This window comes from Staurois parvus, unplaced genomic scaffold (assembly GCF_062004578.1).
Source record: "Staurois parvus isolate SC_StPar_1 unplaced genomic scaffold, SC_StPar_1.0 ptg001568l, whole genome shotgun sequence".
In the NCBI taxonomy this organism is placed as follows: Eukaryota; Metazoa; Chordata; class Amphibia; order Anura; family Ranidae; genus Staurois; species Staurois parvus.
In genome coordinates this window covers 138,519-162,018 of record NW_028319364.1, presented here as the reverse complement: position 1 = coordinate 162,018, position 23,500 = coordinate 138,519, and the positions used below count along the sequence as shown (strand labels likewise).

At 52.5% G+C, this 23,500-nt stretch overlaps 1 protein-coding gene and 1 long non-coding RNA gene across 3 annotated transcripts in view; one reads left to right on the top strand and one right to left on the bottom strand.

Annotated features, from left to right (window-relative positions):
• Positions 1–23,500, bottom strand: part of LOC149435255 (protein kinase C alpha type) — a 98,440-nt gene that overhangs the window by 13,420 nt on the left and 61,520 nt on the right. For both annotated transcript variants that reach the window (XM_089662856.1, XM_089662857.1), the window contains 4 exons: positions 16,341–16,479; positions 5,918–5,998; positions 5,508–5,615; positions 1,221–1,361 (listed from right to left, as the gene is read on the bottom strand). In XM_089662856.1, the coding sequence (XP_089518982.1) occupies positions 1,221–1,361; positions 5,508–5,615; positions 5,918–5,998; positions 16,341–16,479 (469 nt within the window). The remainder of the gene's footprint in view (positions 1–1,220; positions 1,362–5,507; positions 5,616–5,917; positions 5,999–16,340; positions 16,480–23,500) is intronic.
• Positions 1–23,500, top strand: part of LOC149435256 (uncharacterized) — a 59,014-nt gene that overhangs the window by 7,754 nt on the left and 27,760 nt on the right. The gene's annotated exons all lie outside the window — the stretch shown is intronic.

Here is a 23,500-nt window from a genome sequence, read left to right as displayed (position 1 = left end):
TCTGGAGAGCACTGATTGGCCATGTCCCACTCCTGATTGGCTCACTGGCTGTAACTGACAGCACATTGCTGGATTGGGATGGGCCTCAGGTAAGTATTAGGGGGGAGGGGGTGGGGGCTGGCACACACAGACGGGTGTTTACCTGGTTTTGGGGCTCACAAGGCACTCTAGCAGAAAAGGGGAAAGGCTGACATTTTTGTAAGGCTGACATGGCCATGGGCATAATCCAGCCACCATTTTGTTGTAGCCCTAGAAGAGCCCCCTTTAATGTATAGCTCTTTGTGTGTCAGCTGTGCGGTTCAGGCTGTGAATGGAGGATGAGAATAAAGTGTGTGAGAGATAAGTCATCGGCTCGGAGTTGGCACGGAGCAGACAGAAGCTCCAGAGGATGGCAATTGTTCTCGCTCTGATGAGACGGTACGGGTAGGAGACGACTAATATCAGGTAGACAGGTGATGACAGAGAGATGGGGCTCAGCCAAACGTATGACACCTTCCCCTCCAGCAGAAGAGAACATTGTGATGGGAACGCTCCGTGTACCCGCCAATGACGAGACGTGCGGCTCATCTCTGAGCAGGATTCAGCATGAATCTCTTCCTTCTCAGGTAAGAGGCGGGAAGGAGAGATAAAAGGTCTCTCTTCTAATGTACAGAGAATGGAGGAGGACATGCTGGGTGTGATATGTGACAGAGAGGATATGGAATTTAGGACAGACACATCCTGGTCTTGGCTCACTTTGTATGGTGACCACGATTATTCAATGTACCTTCTCTAACCTCCCCCACCGCCTTCTCTTCTGATATTCTGCAGATTTTGAGCAGGCGTAGTGGAGGCCAAATTCTCTTAGAAAGCTGACATTACTGGCCAACCATCAGAAGGGCCATTCACCACGTGAGGGGTCCACTGACCACCACCATGGAGCTATGGCCTTGCTGGGCCAGAATCCCACCTGCTAGCAATGAAGTGACATCTCACTGGTCCATCCAATGAGGGAGCGAATCCATTGGAAATGTTTATCGGTCTACTATTGTTCCTGTCACTGCCGAGCTGTTGGAATTTCCCGTCTGGCACCCTCATAGCGTCACCAGAGAAAGCTAGTTTTTCCTACACAGGTCCAGGACAAAACCGATTTCTGGACTGCACCAGCGATAATCTCTGGGAAGGTGAACCTGCCCCACCCACCCCGCCTCAGGGTATTTGAGGATCTGCTTCTCACTCACCATTTTGGGTTTGAATGGTGGCTGGATTTCTCCGCCTTCCAGCTTCTCCCAGTCGATCCTCCTAAAGAAGGCGTGCTCCCGAATGTCCCTCTCCCCCTCCGGCCCGCAGCCCAGCCGCTTCACCGGGTGTTTCGTCATCAGCTGTAAAACAAAGAAGAACGCTTAGACTCGGTTCACACTACCGCGGTTTTACCCAGTTTGCAGCACGATTATTATATCGGTGACTTTGATGTGATTTTGGTTGTGTTTTGGATGTAGATTGCATATTCTATGGGGCCAAGATGCACCAAAGCAGCACAAATCACATCATAGATGTGCTGCATTGATGAGAGCAGGCACTATTGGAAGCAACGTGATTGCCATTGTCCTGCAAGTCACATCTGAATCCGGAGCCCTAAAGCCGTGGTGCCCCAGGGTCTCATGCAGCCCGCCCTCTGGTATAGGACGTGCGGCCCTCGGACCCCTGCAGTCTGCAGTGCACAGGTGTTCAACCTTTGGAAGAGTGAGGGCCACTTGCGTGATTTGGTAACCAGTCCGGGCCACAATGAAATAAAACAGTTCAGAACTTTGAATTTTTCATTTTGAACACTTTCCTCCTGCAGCCGCTAAAGGCCGGTGGGAGAGGAGGAGAAGCCGGCTTTCAGCCGTTGCAGGAAGAAATTGGAGGAGATGGGTTCCTGCATATGCCGCCCCCACTGCCCCTCCTGGCCAAGTGTAAGACAGAATGTGACAGGAAGGCTCTGAAGCACGGGCCGGGGTCACTATTGCAACCCCTCACGCTCCTGGGCACCTGCGGCTTAGCTGCCCCTTTCCCATTGACTGCTATTATATCTTGTGGGTGTGGGGCAGTTTCTGAAAGAGCACCAAACCGGCAAGATATAATAGAAGTGCGCTATCCTGGCTTGAAGTCGAGGGCCACAGGTTGTGCACCCCTGCTGTAGTGGATACATTGATTAGGGTAATAGTATTGTATCCTGTCCTCACTCTCTGACCCTCATTTCCTCTATTAGTCTGCAGTCTCTTGACAGTGTTCTTTATGTGTGGCCCTTTGGTATATGATGTGTGGCCCTCAGCCATCAGCAGTCTGTAGCGGCGGGAATATTGATTAGGGTAATGGCATTGATCTCTAACAGCCTCATGTCAGAGACTGCAGACTAATAGAGGAAATGAGGGTCAGAGAGTGAGGACAGGACACATTGTTGGCTGAGGATCTGCTGCAGAAGACGATAGGAAGCCGGGAAGATGTGACATGCGGCTGGTAGAGATCAATATAATTACCCTAATCAATGTTCCTGCAACAGACTGCTGATGGCTGAGGGCCACACATCATATACTAAAGGGCCACATGAGTCCCTCAGGCTGCAGGTTGACCACCAGGGCCTTGGACTTACTATGACCCTCTCCGTCTTTATATCCCACTTCTGAATGGGCAGTTGCCTCCATACAACCAGCTTCTTATGAAACGCGTTGGTCGGGCCGGTGTTGGGGATCAGGCTATTAGTTTTGGGTTGAAAAGGAGAAAGAAATTCTATATTCCTTTCATTCTCAAAATCAAAGGAAAATGTGAAGCGAATCTCCGCAGGCTGCTCTCATTTTCCGTAGTGCGGTGAAGGTGTGAATTGGGCCCCGTGTAAATCTTCGCCGGGCTTTTGTCTGCTATGTCAGTGAACGGTGCCCGTGGCTTCGGCGTCACATTCCGGCAATTTACGGGAAAGGATTTAAACACACAGAAGGGAGTCTCTTTCACGGAAGATAAATGACCGCCATTAGCGTCGTGCGTTCGCTCGGAAGCCATAAAGCCGGCGCGTTCTTCTCCGGCACCGATTTCAATGTTTCGCCTCATCTCTCTGTAAGTGGCCGCGGCTCTTAATTAAAGATAGGAATTAACGATCTGCGTCCTGACACCTAATTAGCAGATGCGTGTGTTGTGGTGGGGTTCAACAAACCCTATCTGTGCGTGTAACCCTTTCCTTGCTGGACGCCGGCACCGCGCCGAACCCATTCAGGAGCAGAGGGGTTAACGCTGCGCCAAAGCATTTAATAGTTTCTATGGGAACGCGGAATTGAAATAGAAGGAATGTCCTGTGGAGCGATCGCCAGTCACCGGATAATAATGTCATTTATTACGGAGCGGAATCGTGCGTCTCTACGGATCACATACCCAATTCATGGAGCCGCGGATGGCTGACCTGCCACACTTAAAGCAACATGTACCACTATATGGGCTCGCAGCCGCGGCAGTGTGTAAGCCATGTGTGCCCCTAGGACAGCCTATCAGGCGGCTGTTATCTTTTATATAAAATAGTCACATGTATCCTATGCCAATAGGCCCCGCCCCCTTTCCCCTATTTCATGACAGGCATATAGGAAGATAAATCAAAATATATATGTATATACTGTATATAAATACATCAAATAAAGTACAAAAAACTGATCGAGGATATGGAAGATCAACTTTCTCTTGTCTTTGTATAAGTCACGCCCACACTGCATGAGCTGTATGCCAGACACACCTATATGGCATGATCTGCATACAGGACACACCCACAATTTCTATTACCTGCACAGCGGACACTCCCACATTCCCATGATCTGCACAGAGAACACGCCCACATTCCCATAATCTGCACAGAGAACACGCCCACATTCCCATAATCTGCACAGAGAACACGCCCACATTCCCATAATCTGCACAGAGAACATGCCCACATTCCCATGATCTGCACAGAGAACACGCCCACATTCCCATAATCTGCACAGAGAACATGCCCACATTCCCATGATCTGCACAGAGAACACGCCCACATTCCCATAATCTGCACAGAGAACATGCCCACATTCCCATAATCTGCACAGAGAACACGCCCACATTTCCATAATCTGCACAGAGAACACGCCCACATTCCCATAATCTGTGCACACAGAACAAGCCCACATTCCCATGATCTGTGCATAGACATGCCCACAATTCCATGATCTGCACAGAGGACACGCCCACATTCCCATAATCTGCACAGAGAACACGCCCACATTCCCATAATCTGCACAGAGGACACGTCCACATCCCCATAATCTGCACAGAGGACACGCCCACATCCCCATGATCTGTGCACACAGAACAAGCCCACATTTCCATGATCTGCACAGAGGACACGCCCACATCCCCATAATCTGCACAGAGAACACGCCCACATTCCCATAATCTGCACAGAGAACATGCCCACATCCCCATAATCTGCACAGAGAACACGCCCACATTCCCATAATCTGCACAGAGGACACGCCCACATCCCCATGATCTGTGCACACAGAACAAGCCCACATTTCCATGATCTGCACAGAGGACACGCCCACATCCCCATGATCTGTGCACACAGAACAAGCCCACATTTCCATGATCTGCACAGAGGACACGCCCACATCCCCATAATCTGCACAGAGAACACGCCCACATTCCCATAATCTGCACAGAGAACACGCCCACATTCCCATAATCTGCACAGAGAACACGCCCACATTCCCATAATCTGCACAGAGGACACGCCCACATTCCCATGATCTGCACACAGGACACGCCCACATCCCCATGATCTGCACAGAGGACACGCCCACATCCCCATGATCTGGACACACTCACATTTCCACGATCTGCAAACAAAAGACACACCCAAAATGTATTATTACCCGCACACAGGACACACCCACATTCAATGATCTGCATTCACCATTGTGAAAACAGGTAAAGTGCATCTATACCCAGAAAGACTACTAACGGCATATATTGGAGCTTACCAGACCTCAGATGTGGTGGCTGCATTTGTTTTCTTTTTTTCCCCCCTATATTTTCACCTGGTGATCCTGCCAGGAACACACTTTCTTTCCTAAGGTGACAACACTCACTCATCATATCTATGGAAGAGAAATGTCATCCTAGGACATGACTGCCCCCCCCCACTCTATAATATGGGGGGGGGGGGGGGTTCTGTGGTCCTCAGAGATAACTGGGAAAGCTGATAACATTGAATGAGATTTTAGGTCAGTGCATAGGAGGACACTGGATTTCTGGCAGGATCAAGGAGGATTTAGTTATACTTGTAGAAAAGAAACCTATTGCAGCCTCCATGTCTAAGGACGGGAAAGCTGCAATATAGAGAAAATCCTTTCTGTTACATTGTTGCTGGGTTTGGTACGTGGAAAGGCAGTGATGGAGAATGTTCTGAGCTTTGTGTCCACACATGGAACATTCAGTACAAGCCCTGCACCGCTCAGGATTCTAGGACCTCTTACCCCCTTGCATATGGATACGGCCTCCTTAGACATGGATTTCGGGTAGGACACGTTGTGCTCCATAATAGACTGGAAAAGCTCGTCCTCATCTTCACCATCGAACGGCGGCTGCGACAAAGGGAGAGGTGTGGTTACAGCATTATTGGACAGATTATATGTTTCAGGGGTTCTGGGACCGACGCTAATAACAGGGAGATCGATGTGACTGGAGGAGGAAGTGTGCCAGGTACACGAGATCTCTTCTACAGATACATTGTACAATGTTCTACCCAAGACAAATGCATCATCCAATCCACCACCACGGCCTCATGTCTGTTCATACAATGGAGGGGCTTCACCTTCATCTACATGGTAAACATGTTATCTTTGCAGCCTGAATATGGACGACTTCCAGCATGAGGTGTGCTCACCTGTCCAGCCAGCATCTCATAGAGCAAGACCCCGTAGGCCCACCAGTCCACAGACTTCCCATACGGCTGGTAAGCGATGATCTGAGGAGAGAAGAGGTAAAGGGATCCGTGTTACATAATGTCGCTGTGTACGGGGACACAAGGTACAGGGAGGGTACAGGACACAAGGCACAGGGAGGGTACAGGACGCAAGGCACAGGGAGGGTACAGGACGCAAAGCACAGGGACGGTACAGGACGCAAGGTACAAGGAGGGTGCAGGACGCAAGGCACAGGGAGGGTACAGGACACAAGGCACAGGGAGGGTACAGGACGCAAAGCACGGGGACGGTACAGGACGCAAAGCACGGGGACGGTACAGGACGCAAGGCACGGGGAGGGTACAGGACGCAAGGCACGGGGAGGGTACAGGACGCAAGGCACGGGGAGGGTGCAGGACGCAAGGCACGGGGACGGTGCAGGACGCAAGGCACGGGGACGGTGCAGGACGCAAGGCACGGGGAGGGTGCAGGACGCAAGGCACGGGGAGGGTACAGGACGCAAGGCACGGGGAGGGTACAGGACGCAAGGCACGGGGAGGGTGCAGGACGCAAGGCACGGGGAGGGTGCAGGACGCAAGGCACGGGGAGGGTGCAGGACGCAAGGCACGGGGAGGGTGCAGGACGCAAGGCACGGGGAGGGTGCAGGACGCAAGGCACGGGGAGGGTGCAGGACGCAAGGCACGGGGACGGTGCAGGACGCAAGGCACGGGGAGGGTGCAGGACGCAAGGCACGGGGAGGGTGCAGGACGCAAGGCACGGGGAGGGTGCAGGACGCAAGGCACGGGGAGGGTGCAGGACGCAAGGCACGGGGAGGGTGCAGGACGCAAGGCACGGGGAGGGTGCAGGACGCAAGGCACGGGGAGGGTGCAGGACGCAAGGCACGGGGACGGTGCAGGACGCAAGGCACGGGGACGGTGCAGGACGCAAGGCACGGGGACGGTGCAGGACGCAAGGCACGGGGAGGGTGCAGGACGCAAGGCACGGGGAGGGTGCAGGACGCAAGGCACGGGGAGGGTGCAGGACGCAAGGCACGGGGAGGGTGCAGGACGCAAGGCACGGGGAGGGTGCAGGACGCAAGGCACGGGGAGGGTGCAGGACGCAAGGCACGGGGAGGGTGCAGGACGCAAGGCACGGGGAGGGTGCAGGACGCAAGGCACGGGGAGGGTGCAGGACGCAAGGCACGGGGAGGGTGCAGGACGCAAGGCACGGGGACGGTGCAGGACGCAAGGCACGGGGACGGTGCAGGACGCAAGGCACAGGGAGGGTGCAGGACGCAAGGCACAGGGAGGGTGCAGGACGCAAGGCACAGGGACGGTGCAGGACGCAAGGCACAGGGAGGGTGCAGGACGCAAGGCACAGGGAGGGTGCAGGACGCAAGGCACAGGGAGGGTGCAGGACGCAAGGCACAGGGAGGGTGCAGGACGCAAGGCACAGGGAGGGTGCAGGACGCAAGGCACAGGGAGGGTGCAGGACGCAAGGCACAGGGAGGGTGCAGGACGCAAGGCACAGGGAGGGTGCAGGACGCAAGGCACAGGGAGGGTGCAGGGCACAGGGACACGGTGCAGGGCACAGGGACACGGTGCAGGGCGCAAGGTGCAGGGCGCAAGGCACAGGGACACGGTGCAGGGCACAGGGACACGGTGCAGGGCACAGGGACACGGTGCAGGGCACAGGGACACGGTGCAGGGCGCAAGGCACAGGGACACGGTGCAGGGCGCAAGGCACAGGGACACGGTGCAGGAGGCAAGGCACAGGGACACGGTGCAGGAGCCAAGGCACAGGGACACGGTGCAGGAGGCAAGGCACAGGGACACGGTGCAGGAGCCAAGGCACAGGGACACGGTGCTGGAGCCAAGGCACAGGGACACGGTGCAGGAGGCAAGGCACAGGGACACGGTGCAGGAGGCAAGGCACAGGGACACGGTGCAGGAGGCAAGGCACAGGGACACGGTGCAGGAGGCAAGGCACAGGGACACGGTGCAGGAGCCAAGGCACAGGGACACGGTGCAGGACACAAGGTACAGGACATGATACAGGGCACAATGTAGGGGCACAGTACTGGACGCAGTATTATTTGGGGGCACAGGGACACAGGACGGAACACAGTATTATTTGGGGGTACAGGGACATGGCCATCACGACACTGCTCCTGCATATTCTCCACCACGACAATGCTCCTGCAACTGATGCATTAAGTTACAATTTTTGAAAGAAAATTTGTTCGGAATTCGACCCGTGTATGGCTTGCATTAGTATGTGTATTCCAGAGAATGGGGTAGAATACCTTCCCTGCAGGAGTGGGATATAGGACAGAAGAGGAGGCTCTATCACCTGAAGAACCTCCAGGGCCTCATCTCATTGAATTGATAATCCATCTGAAGACCAGAAAGATTGAGCACAAGAGCTGAGAGGACATCAGGTGACCAGACTGACCCACATTGTATAGAGTAGGCCAGAGTCTATATCCACCTCCCAAAACCAGACAGACTTCAAACACATGGCATTTCCGAATACCGAACCCCCCCGCAGAGGAGTCACGTGACTCTCTATGATCTCCAGAAAGGTCACAATACAGCGTCTATCTACCCCCCATGACTGTGATCCTCAGACCCCGAGTCCAGCCATGGGGCTCCTCCTTGTGCTGACCTCTCATTATAAATAGGCGCCCACAGGCCTGGGTCCCGAGCTCCCCGCTGCGTCTGGATCTGCGGTAATGAGAGGATTCTTCCTTCCACAATAGGAAAGGTGAGAGCCGTGTCATCCATGTCTAGAAGAGTCTGACCACAGCTCCTCACCCTGACATAATGCCGCCATCCCTCTCTGTACAATGCAGCCGCTCCATGTGATGGCTCAAGTATGGAGAGCTCGAATTATCTCAGCGCCGCGCTCACAAGTCTAGCATCAAATCCTTGTCCTGTTCTATGAATGCCAACAAAGTCCCGTTCATTAATCGCACATTACAGGACACGGGGAGCAGTCAGGAACCTGGGATTAGGGCGCAGCCTATGTACCTCAATACTAATCCCCCAATTCTACAGGAAGACAATAGTCCTCTGACTGATACTCGCTTTTGCTACATCTGTGTTGGGGATCAGATGACCTTTGGCAATTGATTTTCTGATTCTGATAACAGTGGAGAGGGTGACAACGCAGGAAGACAATTGAAAGACAGAAATAAAACGTTGTCACCCAATTAACGCCTGAACAAGGATCTTCACAGTGGGATCTCCAGGGATTATTCCAATAAAAGCTGCAGGTTTAGGACCGGAGTATTTCACATTCAATTCATCTGTAAATCTCACAGGAGAGTTTATAGACTGCGATTACATCTGCTGCAGCACCATCATGTGTCTGCAAAAGGGCAGCAAATCTCTGTGTTGCAGGAAAGTGCACCATTCTAGGCAAGTTCCTACAGTGTACAAATGGGAACCGCATCTAAGTCTAGGTGCAGTGCATGTGCCAAAACGCATGGCACCGCGTGCTCCAGTGCAGAGAAACTTCTCAGAAGGGTGAGGCAATTTTTTGAGCTCTCAGGCGTAGGGCAGCCCACTGAAATGAATGAGCTGCTCTACATGCAACACACGCCCCAAGAGTGTGAACGCAGCTCTACATGCAACACGCGCCCCAAGAGTGTGAACGCAGCTCTACATGCAACACACGCCCCAAGAGTGTGAACGCAGCTCTACATGCAACACACGCCCCAAGAGTGTGAACGCAGCTCTACATGCAACACACGCCCCAAGAGTGTGAACGCAGCTCTACATGCAACACACGCCCCAAGAGTGTGAACGCAGCTCTACATGCAACACACGCCCCAAGAGTGTGAACGCAGCTCTACATGCAACACACGCCCCAAGAGTGTGAACGCAGCTCTACATGCAACACACGCCCCAAGAGTGTGAACGCAGCTCTACATGCAACACACGCCCCAAGAGTGTGAACGCAGCCTAATATTAGGAAGTGCCGCAACCTCAGACATTCTATGTAAAAATAAATTACACACACAATTGCCCCAAGTATTGGGCCGCCGGCCTTTCCACACACATGACCTTTAATGGCCTCCCAGTCTTAGTCCGTAGGGTTCAATATTGAGCTGGCCCCGCCCTTTCCACACACATGACCTTTAATGGCCCCCCAGTCTTAGTCCGTAGGGTTCAATATTGAGTTGGCCCCGCCCTTTCCCCGCACATGACCTTTAATGGCCTCCCAGTCTTACTCCGTAGGGTTCAATATTGAGTTGGCCCCGCCCTTTCCACACACATGACCTTTAATGGCCCCCCAGTCTTAGTCCGTAAGGTTCAATATTGAGTTGGCCCCGCCCTTTCCATGCACATGACCTTTAATGGCCCCCCAGTCTTAGTCCGTAGGGTTCAATATTGAGTTGGCCCCGCCCTTTCCACGCACATGACCTTTAATGACCCCCCAGTCTTAGTCCGTAAGGTTCAATATTGAGTTGGCCTCGCCCTTTCCACACACATGACCTTTAATGGCCCCCCAGTCTTAGTCCGTAGGGTTCAATATTGAGTTGGCCCCGCCCTTTCCATGCACATGACCTTTAATGGCCCCCCAGTCTTAGTCCGTAGGGTTCAATATTGAGTTGGCCCCGCCCTTTCCACGCACATGACCTTTAATGACCCCCCAGTCTTAGTCCGTAAGGTTCAATATTGAGTTGGCCTCGCCCTTTCCACACACATGACCTTTAATGGCCCCCCAGTCTTAGTCCGTAGGGTTCAATATTGAGTTGGCCCCGCCCTTTCCACACACAACCTTTAATGGCCCCCCAGTCTTAGTCCGTAGGGTTCAATATTGAGTTGGCCCCGCCCTTTGCAGCTATAACAGCTTCAACTCTTCTGGGAAGGCCCCCCACAAGGTTTAGGAGGGTGTCTATGGGAAGGTTGGGCCATTCTTCCAGAAGCACATTTGTCAGGTCAGGCACTGATGTCGGGGGAGGAGGCCTGGCTCGCAGTCTCCGCTCTAATTCATCCCAAAGGTGTTCTATGGGGTTGAGGTCAGGACTCTGTGCAGGACAGTCAAGTTCCTCCACCCCAAACTGGCTCCTCCATGTCTTTATGGACCTTGCTTTGTGCACTGGTGTGCAGTCATGTTGGAACAGGAAGGGGCCATCCCCAAACTCTTCCCACAAAGGTGGGAGCATGAAATTGTCCAAAATGTCACCTTAAGAGTTCCCTTCACTGGAACTAGGGGGCCAAGCCCAACCCCTGAAAAAACACCCCCACACCATAATCCCCCTCCACCAAACTTTACACTTGGCACAATGCAGTCAGGCAAGTACCGTTCTCCTGGCAACTGCCAAACCCAGACACGGCCATGGGATTGCCAGACAGAGAAGCGTGATTGGTCCCTCCAGAGAACACGTCTCCCCTGCTTTAGAGTCCAGTGGTGGCGTGCTTTACACCATGGCATCCGACGCTTTGCATTGCACTTGGTGATGCAAGGCTTGGATGCAGCTGCTCGGCCATGGAAACCCATTCCATGAAGCTCTCTACGCACTGTTGTTGGGCTCATCTGAAGGCCACACCAAGTTTGGAGGTCTTTAGCTATTGACTCTGCAGACAGTTTCCGACTTCTGCGCACTGTGCGCTTCACATGATATGGAGGGGATTGGAACGCCTGAATCGCATGATTGGGAGGGGATTGGAACGCCTGAATTGCATGATTGGGAGGGGATTGGAACGCCTGAATCGCATGATTGGGAGGGGATTAGAACCCCTGAATCACATGATTGGGAGGGGATTGGAACCCCTGAATCACATGATTGGGAGGGGATTGGAACCCCTGAATCACATGATATGGAGGGGATTGGAACCCCTGAATCGCATGATATGGAGGGGATTGGAACCCCTGAATCGCATGATATGGAGGGGATTGGAACACCTGAAGCGCATGATATGAAGGGGATTGGAACACCTGAAGCACATGATTGTGAGGGGATTGGAACACCTGAATCACATGATTGGTAGGGGATTGGAACCCCTTAATCACATGATTGGGAGGGGATTAGAACACCTGAATCACATGATATGGAGGGGATTGGAACACCTGAATCACATGATATGGAGGTGATTGGAACCCCTGAATCACATGATATGGAGAGGATTCTAATACCTGAATCACATGATATGGAGGGGATTGTAACACCTGAATCACATGATATGGAGGGGATTGTAACACCTGAATCACATGATATGGAGGGGATTGTAACACCTGAATCACATGATATGGAGGGGATTGTAACACCTGAATCACATGATATGGAGGGGATTGGAACACCTAAATCACATGATATGGAGAGAATTGGAACCCCTGAATCACATGATATGGAGAGGATTCTAATACCTGAATCACATGATATGGAGGGGATTAGAACACCTGAATCACATGATTGGGAGGGGATTAGAACACCTGAATCACATGATATGGAGGGGATTGGAACCCCTGAATCACATGATAAGGAGGGGATTGGAACACCTGAAACACATGATATGGAGGGGATTGTAACACCTGAATCACATGATTGTGAGGGCGGGGACAATACTTTGGGCAATATATATATATATATATATACACAACATTGTTGTATTTCTGCCCTTATACCTTTAGGAATTAGTAATCCTGTGGGGTGTCAGGAGATGACCGCGGCCTGCTGATGATTAGATCTGGAGAGCCTCCAGCGTATTGCCGCGCTCCCAGCTGCATTTTCCCCACTGTTTCCTGCCGCAGAAAATGAATTTCTCCGGGGTATTCCGGCTTTGTGTGAGGGACATGCACTGGGACATTTTGCAGGATTTAGGCCGAGCCCCCGCCGCGCACAATCATTACAGTGTCACCGGCTTTTTCCTGTGATTTCTTCTCCTCTAATATTTAATAAGCGCCGTTTCTGCGGGGCTCAGGTGCGTCGCCTCATCGTCCGCTTTGTTGATGTTATTTAGGCCGTCTTATGGCGCTGAAAGCATTAAAGCGGATTATAGCACCTCAAAGTGCCGCCGCTGACGCCCGACCGTCATTTCCAGAGCCCGGCGCTGCACTGATAGCGGCCAACAAAGGATTGACTACGAGTAGTGCTTATCGCAAGAGGATTAACTCGGCACAAAGGAAGCATCGGGCCCAAAAGGAGGCATCGGGCACAAAGGAAGCATCGGGCCCAAAAGGAGGCATCGGGCCCAAAGGAGGCATCGGGCCCAAAGGAGGCATCGGGCACAAAGGAGGCATCGGGCACAAAGGAGGCATCGGGCACAAAGGAGGCATCGGGCCCAAAGGAGGCATCGGGCCCAAAGGAGGCATGGGGCCCAAAGGAGGCATGGGGCCCAAAGGAGGCATGGGGCCCAAAGGAGGCATGGGGCCCAAAGGAGGCATGGGGCCCAAAGGAGGCATCGGGCACAAAGGAAGCATCGGGCACAAAGGAAGCATCGGGCACAAAGGAAGCATCGGGCACAAAGGAAGCATCGGGCCCAAAGGAAGCATCGGGCACAAAGGAAGCATCGGGCCCGACGTCCAATCCACTACCGGGAGATAGCTAGACAAGAAACCTTCCTGAGGAAATCAGCCAATTAGTACAGACAGCAATAACAATGTATTGTACAAAACCCGAAACCGAGGATGCTTTGTGTACAGACCACGTACCGATTGGACATGATTTGGGAAAACGACACACCTCACAGCTGACAATGCATACTGCATCAGAGCAAAGGAACTGCCTGCAGAGCTCAGAGACAGGATGATTGCAAGGCACGGATCTGGGGAAGGCTACAAAAAAATGTTCTGATGTACTAAAGGAAGGGGAATCAACCCGCCACAGGTGGAAGGAAAGAAAAGCACACAATCTGTGGGCTGCTTAATCCTTGTCGTCCACACAGGAAGTGAGGGGAAATCTACCCACAGGGGACACAGACATCCATTAAACCCTTCACATTGGTTACAGTAAAAAAGAAACAACTTTTTGGTTGGAGTTCCATCTTATAGAGGACGCTGGCCTTGCTGAGAGGCTCCATCTCCGATGAGGTTCAAGGATATAATTGAAGAATTCTATGCTAATCTGAGCAGCGGTTAATATAGGAGGGAAGATTGACCGGAGTAAAAGCCGTAGATAGGAGATTTAGCCATGGCCCTTGTAAATAATAGCCGAATATATTCCAATACAAACAGAAGGAGCAGAAAACTCAGAGTGAATGCAGCTTCCTCCAATGAAGAACAGACACGTGTGATCCCGAGGGATGAAGATCGGCCATTATCCAGCTATGTAAATATGAAACACCTAGACAGATCCACCTTTCCTGATCCCTAAACCCCCCCCCCCTCACCAACTGAGGGTGTCTGGGGAAGACCCCAAATATTCTCATCAGGTCATCACCTATCCGCCTTTACATTGGAAGGTACACGGGAAATACTGATTATCTTAGTATAGTAAAAGGAACCAGATAGTTACATTGTTACATGGGCAGCACAGTGACTAAATGGTTAGCACTTCCCCCTGGCAGTACTCGGGTCGTTGGTTCGTCGAATCCCAACCACGGCACCACCTGCCTGGAGTTTGCATGTTCTCCCTGTGCCTGTGTGGGTTTCCTCCGGATTCTCCAGTTTCCTCCCACACTTCAAAGACATGCTGGGAGGTTAATTGGCTCCTGTCTAAATTGTCCCTAGTATGTGTATGAATGTGAGTTAGGGACCTTCGATTGTACGCTCCTCGGGGGCGGGGACTGATGTGAATGTACAATATATATATATATGTGAAGTGCTGCGTACATTGATGGCGCATTATAAGTAGCTGTAATAAATAAATACCTTGTAGTCCATACAGTCCTCCCTCTGTGTGTGTAGGACATATCCATAAATCAATGTTCATTCCACCCTCCTGTGTAGTGATCACACCACCCCACACACCTACCAATTCCACCCCGCCAAAGAGATCCCCAGACCCTGAGCACAGCCTGCACCGCCCAGCCTGTCAGTGTAGGAAGTAATTAGATGGCAGCCGTATGACAGGCCTCTGTGACAAGGGACCCCCAGAGCACAGGGAGGCGCTCCAATTCCCCTCTACATTTATAGAATCTCCCCCACCCCTAGAGAGAAGCTGCGGGCTCCACCCCCACTGAAGGCTCTATTATAGGTGATGGTGACACTCATGATTAATAGCGGAGCTCTTCCTGAGGGATCAGACAATGGCAGAGATACACTAAAACACAGAGCAGACAATGTACAGTATACAGGCTTTGTGTCCTGAAATATGCCACCGACAGACCACTGATGGCATGTTTCTGCATCAACATGTGCTACAACCAGAACTCTGCACAGCACCCAACCTCCTAAAGTGGATGAAAGACAAGACTTTTTTTTTCAGTGCTGGAAGGGTTAGTTAATGTGGTATTAAGGGCAATTTAAAAAAATGTTATACTTCCCGGCTCTGTAATAGTTTTGCACAGAGCAACCCCGATCCTCCTCTTCTCAGGTCCCCTGCTGGTGCCCCTGGCCCCTCCCTCCTGCTGAGCGCCCCCACAGCAAGCAGATTGCTATGGAGGCACCCAAGTAAGCTCACTCCCGAGCGGCTGCTCTGTGTGTCCTTTCACACACAGCGCCACAGCTCAGCCCCACCCCCTCTCTCTCCTCATTGGCTCACTGGCTGTGATTGTGAGCCAAACAACAAAAGTGGCCATTTTTTGTACTGTGATTGAGAGCTTCCTGCTGCGGTCTCACCCAGTAAGGAGGGAGAGTCCCCGGAGAGTCGAGACTCCCGTGCACATTGTTGGATGGAAATGGGGCTCAGGAAAGTATTGAGGGGGGGCAGCTGCACACAGAAGGGTTTTTTTACCTTCATGTACAGACTGCATGGAGCCTTTACAATTACTTTACTAGAAAGACCCACCTCTGTCACAGGCAGAAAACTGATAGGAAAATTACAAGTTGTCACCAGAACAGGAAATGAGAAGATATCTTCCTATGGAGACACCTGTTCCAGTGACAACATGGAAGAGAGATTTCATGGTACCTCCCACTGTGTTTCCAGGATAGGAAATTAAAAAAAAAAATTAACATAATCCTAATCATTCCCTGATCCTAAATCCCCCAAAAATGAGGATTTACATCCAGGGTAGGTTCGATCAGTGGGGTTCATGGTATAGAGGCATGTGACTGCCTACTGACAGGACAGGTCCCTACACTGTAGGAATGATCCCCCATCGTCACACCTTCTCAGTGTAAGAAGCTACAACCCCCTCCCAGATGTAGACGGCGCGGTAACAACATTGGTTTAGGGATAATCAGTGGGCGTGTCTTCCAGTCTGTGGGGAGGAACAGGATGTGATGTATAGTGAACACAGACAGTCACATGCAGTAAGAGCCAATAGGCTGGGAAGGTGGAAGAACAGGTACCTCGGGGGCGATGTAGTCTGGGGTTCCACAGAAAGTTCGAGTTGTCACACCGTCCACCATGTGCTCCTTACACATTCCAAAATCTGCGATCTTTATGTGACCTTCGGCGTCCAACATGACGTTATCCAACTTCAGATCTCTGTGGGGGGAGGGGAGCCAGTCAGTGCTTATTCTAGGCTGCAGGAAGTGATAGGAGCCACCATGACCCCTCCTGTATACTGCCATATTATTGGCATCACCAACTCCAGGTTAAACATTCTTTTTAGTTTTGGCTGGTAGGGTTGGATCCTCTGCCAGGTATTCATTGCTTGAACAGAAGGGACCAAGTATCAGACCATCAATTCCAAAGTCTATATCTCCTTTATCATTGACAGTAAAGTCACATCCAGTGGAAAGAAAGTATCCAACATGTTTTGGAGCCAAGGGATCCCCCCACTTTGGGGTTCAGATTTGGTGGTTAGAATTCCAAGATGGAAGTCCTTTGTTCCCTCCCCCTTCTTCCTGCCCACATCACTTGCTGTTCCATGACCTCCATGGACCAGCAAAACAAGTTAATTAGCATATGAATGGAGAAACCCAGCTTCTAAATACAATACCTGGTAAGTAAAATGTATTGTTCCATATAGTCCCGGATCATTAGTCACAGCAACACAGGTATGGCCTCCTGGACAGATATGTTAAAAGGGAACGCCGCTGTACAGCCATGGACTTCTGCATGCTCACCTGTATTCCTGTCCAGGAGGTTATAATGGAACAACCAAGGCTGAACCCTGATGAAAGGCGATTCTTTGACAAAGATGTTAGCAACTTTATTTCAACTGGATGTGTCTACTGTCAATAATAAAGGAGATTTGGACTTTTGAATTGACCGTTTGGCACTTGGCCCCCCTGTTCATGCAGACTCCTCACGTTGGGCGTGTCCCACTCCCCCGCTTTATGTTTTCTCAGCAGACAAAATCCATTTGACAAGAACCAGTACCAGCCGGCGTCTGAAGAAAGCCAAACTCTATGGTGCTCTATGCTTCCCCATTTCCTCTTTGTTATTTTTTCATTAAAAAAAAAAATCACATTACAAGTTAAGAAAAATTTCCAAAATATTCAACAGCATACAATACCCTTACACCTCTAGAAAAAAAGAGAAACCCCCACTCCTACCCCCTCGCCTTTCCTCTTCGGGTGTCACTGGTACAGGAAGTGAGGGCGGAGGCTATTCTTTAGCAGTGTGAGGAAAGATTGGCTCCCTTGGATGTTCCGGCACACAGAGCCAACCGACAGAAAGCAGAAACCAAAAAGACGGAGCACCAGACCAAACCAATGTCATGGTTAGCGCAAGAAATAGCCGACGCGCTTCGGGGCCAGACCACTCCCCCGTCATCAAGGCTTCAACTATAACTAAAGGCAAAACTTTTATTTTGAATTTTGGATAGAGGGGAAGATGGACTAGAACACCTGATTTTTGTTGCTGTCCCTGCTCCCATTAGGGAGATTCTCCCCTCTCTATTTGTCCTGTTTACCAGTGTCAGAAAAAGTGAAAGTAAAGAAAACCCCACATTTTGGGTTGTCCCCCGAAAAATAATAGATGGGAAATTTTCCAATGGGGACCTGGGGGTCCCCAAGGAATTCCCTTAATGGGTGGGGATTATCACTCACTTCCTGTTTTGGCTATAGGACAGGAAGTGAAGAGATATCTCCCTAATGGGACAGATGGAAAAAAACCAAGTTACACTTACGGTAACGTCTTTTCCAGGAGTCTTTCAGGCCAGCACTCTGAGAGACCTCGGCTCCTCCCCATCTGAGGAAACACCTCCACCTACAATAAAAAAGCTCCACTCCCCTCTGACCTCAGTTCTCCAAGCATCCTCCGGTCATCTGGGGAGACACAATGCGAGACAACACAATCATAATAAGCCATCTTCACATAACCAATATCAACAGTGGGTGGGAAACCGGTGCTGGCCTGAAAGACTCCTGGAAAAGACGTTACCGTAAGTGTAACTTGGTTTTTCCCCTACCGTCTTTCAGGCCAGCACTCTGAGAGGATAAGCGAGTACTCACCCTTCGGGCGGGCTAACTGCTTGTAAGACCTTACGACCAAAGTCCTGCTCCTGCACCGAGACCAGGTCCAGTCTGTAATGCTTGGCAAATGTGTCATAGCTGGACCATGTTGCCGCTCTGCAAATCTGCCCTGGGGAAACCCCTGCTAACTCTGCCTGGGTAGCCGCCACAGCTCGGGTGGAATGTGCCTTGATACCCTCCGGGACCTCCAGGCCTTCTGCCTGATATGCTCCAGTAATCGCCAGCCGCAGCCAGCTGGCCAGCGTCCTTCTAGACGCCTTCTTGCCTCTTCTAGCCCCCTTAAAAAAAAACAAAAAGGGATTCGGTGCTTCTGAACTCCCTAGATTTCTCTAGATACTGGAGAACGCACCTTCTGACATCTAAACAGTGATACCTCTCCTGATCTACCCCCACCGGGTCAGGAAAAAATGAGGGAAGGACAATGTCCTGTTCCCTCTGGAAACTCCGAGCTACCTTCGGAATGAAGGACGGGTCTGGTCTGAAAACGATCCTGTCTGAAAAAATACGGAGATAGGGTGTTCTGATCGAGAGGGCCTCCATCTCACACACCCTCCTCGCCGTGGTAATCGCCACCAGAAAAGCAGTCTTAATGGTGAGCTCACCTATCGGACAGGACTCCAAGGGCTCGAATGGAGCCCTAGTCATCCCCCCGAGCACCTTGGCCAAATCCCACACTGGAAATGGTCTGGACCTCGGAGGCCTCTGCCTCACCAGAGCTTTGAAAAACCTACTCACCAACGCCTCCCTGGCCAGGGGCGTCTCCAAGAACACACTGAGGGCCGAGACCTGGCCCTTGAGCGTGCTGACAGATAATCCCTTGTCCGCTCCCGCCTGCAGGAATTCCAACACAGAAACCAAACTATGGGTTGCCACAGCTGTCCGGTCACACCAGGCTGTAAAGCAACCCCAGACCCTACCATAAATGGCCTGGGTCTCCTCCTTCCTACTGGCCAGTAATGTCGCCACCACCCTAGGCGAGAACCCCTTTTCTAAGAGGAGCTGCTGCTCAGAAACCAGGCCGTTAACCGCAATCTTCCTATGCTGGGGCAAAGAACCGGCCCCTGTGTTAACAAATCCACTCTTGGAGGCAGCTCCCAGGGTGGACGAGAGGCCAAACTCTTCAGGGTCGCAAACCACGCCCGCCGCGGCCAGAAGGGAGCTATCAGTATTAACGAGGTCCCCTCTGTCCTGAATTTCCTCAGGACCAGGGGGAGCAAAGGAACCGGGGGAAAGGCGTAACAAAGCCGGTAGTCCCACCTCTGACCTAATGCGTCCACCGCTCTGGACCCGTCCCAGCGGGATAGAGAGAAGAAATTTGGGACCTTGTTGTTCCTTCCGGAGGCAAAAAGGTCCACATCCGGGGATCCCCACCTTCGCACAATCTCCTGAAAGACATCGGGGTTCAAGGCCCATTCCGACTCCCTGAGCCGAGTCCTGCTCAGGAAGTCTGCCTTCTGGTTCAGCTCCCCCTTTAAGTGTATCGCAGACAGGGACGCCAAATTCAGTTCTGCCCAGGACAACAGTGTCGCCGCTAAGGCCCCGAGGGCCTTGCTCCGCGTCCCTCCCTGCCTGTTTATATAAGCCACTGCCGTGGCATTGTCCGTCAGGACACGCACGTGCCGGCCCCTGACCTCCGCCTGGAAGGAGTGCAGAGCCTCCCACACTGCCCTCAATTCCTTCCAATTCGAGGATTTGTCCTTCTGCCCTAAGGACCATTCCCCCTGAGTCACCAAATTTCCCAGGTGGGCTCCCCAGCCCCTGGCGCTGGCATCCGTAGTGACCTCCGCGGAAATCGGAAAGCACCACAACAGCCCCTGAGTTATGCTGGACGATCTCCTCCACCACCATAGAGACCTTTTCACACTGGGGGGCACCAAGACCCTGCGTTCTAGGGAGTGACACTTCCTGTCCCAAACCCTCAGGATCCACAACTGGAGGGGACGCATATGCAGACCTGCCCACTGAACTGCCGGAATGGACGCTGTCAGCAATCCAAGTACCGACATGGCCTGTCTTATGGACATCGACCTGCTCCCCTGCAGTAATCTGACTCCGGCCTCCAACTTGGTGACCTTTTCCAAAGTCAGGCTGGTCTTTTGGTCTACCGAGTCTAGAGTGTAGCCCAAGTAAATCACCTTCTGAGAAGGCACCAGGCAGGACTTCTCCAGATTCAAAACCCACCCCAAGCTTTCCAGATGGTTCCTCACTATAACCAGGTCTTGCCGTAAGTGAGCCTCTGAATCTGCGAAGAGCAGCAAATCGTCCAGATAGGCCACCACTGAAATCCCCCTCAAGCGGATAGAAATCAGTGCCTCCGACAGAACCTTGGTGAATACTCTTGGCGAGGAGGAAAGGCCGAATGGAAGAGCCCTGAACTGCCAGTGTCGAATTCCTTCCTCCCCCCCCACTGCCAACCTGAGGAACCTCTGAGAGGCTTCCGCCACGGGCACGTGTAGGTAGGCGTCCTTCAAGTCTATGGATGCCATGAATGCACCTGGTGGGATTAGGGACCTGATTGTAAAAATGGAATCCATGCGGAACCTCCGGTAACGTACTGACTTGTTCAAGGGTTTCAGGTTCAAAATCAGTCTGAACGCCCCAGACGGCTTTTGAACCACAAACACATGGGAATAAACTCCCTTCCCTCGCTCCGCTACCGGAACCCTGGAGATGACCCCCTGGGACTCCAGAATCTCCAAAGCGCCCACCAGAGCCGCGTCCTTCGTCGGATCCCTTGGACGGGTCGTCACTAGAAAAGTCTCGGGTGGCGGTCTCAGAAATTCTAACCGGTAACCCCTTCGGATGACATCCAAAATGAAGGGGCTGGTGACCACGGCTTCCCACTGTGGGAGGAATGCCGCCAATCTTCCCCCCACAGGAGGAACCAAGTCACCTTGGTTTTTGGGGCTGCTCAGGAGGGCGAAAAATCGCCCCCCCTCTTCCCCTACCTCTCTGTCCAGCCGACCTACCCTGACCAGGCGGTCGCAGGCTCAGCCTCTTTGCCGGGCGGGCCTTCCGTGTCCCCCCCTCCTGCATTTTCCTCTTGAGGGGGAAGGACTTTTTCCTATCAGCTGTCCGGTCCAATAATTCCTCCAACCCCGGGCCGAACAGACAGTCTCCTGTGAGGGGGATGCCGCATAACCTAACTTTTGAAGTGATGTCCCCCTGCCATGTCTTTAGCCACAGCGCCCTTCTGGCTGAATTGGTCAGGGCAGCAGACCTGGCCCCCAATCTCACCGACTCTGCGGAAGCATCCGCAATATACCCCACTCCTTGCAAAAGGGTCTCAAAAGAGGCCAAGATTTTTTCCTTGGGAGAGTCTGCCACAATATGGGCCTGTAATTGCGTAAGCCAATACTCTAAGTTCCTGGCTACCACTGTCGTAGCCATGGCCGGTTTCAGGTTGTACAGGGTCGAGTCCCAGGCCTTCCTAAGGAGAGACTCTGCCCTTCTGTCCAATAAGTCCGGTAAGACCCCCATGTCCTCAAACGCTAGGTCAGTTCTCCTGGTTGTTTGGGAAAAGGCCGCGTCTAGCCTGGGGCTCTTGTTTCAGACCGCCTCCGGGTCTTCCGAAAACGGAAACCTCCTCCTCAACGCTTTTGAGAAGAACGGTTTCCTTTCCGGGTCTTGCCACTCCTTCTTAATCGTGTCTACCAAAATGTCATGCACAGGAAACATTCTGTGCTGGTGCTCACAAAAGAAAAAGGGGGGGGGGGGGGGAAGCCCAATCAGTCCGACACTAAACACCCCCCCCCCCCTGCTTCCCGGCAGAGCAACAAGGGCCTGAAAAACCACAGACCCCTTGCCCTACCTTCTGCTAGGGGCCCACAGGTAGGGGAGGCCTCACTGAGGCACCTTACCTGCGACTGGCTGGTGCTGGCATCTCCTGGTCCCGGTGCCTCCGACATCCCGTACCGGAGGGTGGTCGCCTGGTGCAGGTCTGTCCCCCAGACCGCTGTGCACCGCACCGCCACATTCGAATTTCGCGCCGCCGTGGTGTGAAGGCCGCGACCGGAAGCGGAAGTCGCGGCCCTGGGCGAAGCCCCGCCCCTTCCGCCGGAAACCGCCGTCTCCCGACGTCCGGCCCGGCAAAGCCCTCAGACCGCCAGCATGGGAAGGAGCGGAACTCCCCCCGATCCTCCCCAGACCTCACCACGGCCACCCCGACACCCCCCCTCGCCGGAGGGGGCCGGGGGGCGAAGAGCAGGTAAGTGCCCTGTCCCGTCCCCCGGGATGCACTCTCACTGCTGGCAGCCTGCCCTGGGAGGATATGCAGCCGGACACTCCGGCCTTCACTCCCGGCTGCGTCGGGCCTCACAGCCGGCTATCCGGCCCTCGGCTCCCCTATCGTCCTCCTGCGCCTCCTCGTGTCTCCCCACCGGAGGAAACACCTGAACTGGGGTCAGAGGGGAGTGGAGCTTTTTTATTGTAGGTGGAGGTGTTTCCTCAGATGGGGAGGAGCCGAGGTCTCTCAGAGTGCTGGCCTGAAAGACGGTAGGGGAAAAATAAAACTGTCCGGGGTAATAACCTTCCCTTACTCTATCCAAAATGAAAAAAAAAAATGGTTTGTAGTTCTACTTTAATATCTAGTCAGAACTTGGATGGAGTGAATAACAGGATTTCTGAAATAATACTGGATAGGGGGAGCTTGTGATCAGTGCCAATCGGGTGAACTGCGATTTGGAAACTCGAAGTCAGTAGGGGGCCCCATGAGATGCCCCTGGTACCTTTTTCATAGGCTTTTTTGAGTTTGGGCAAGGACACAGGGGCCCCATGATTCCCTATTGCCCGGGGGCCCCATGAGTTGTCAGTCCGCCCCTGGTGTCAATAATGCGGACACAGCAGGTTGCTGGCTCTCCCTATCCTATACACATTCATATACAAAGCCTGTTCCTGAGTCCATTCAAGTTCCCTGGTGAAGCGGTCAGGACTGTGAAACGCGTTGCCGCTTTTATAACCATTAAAGTGGTGTGGACTCTTCCACCAATTGTTCTGGCTCTCCTATTGGTTTATGTTTTGAATGACAACCATCCAGGCCCTGTATAGAACCAAATCTTCCACATCTGCTACAAGAAGGTCTAGTG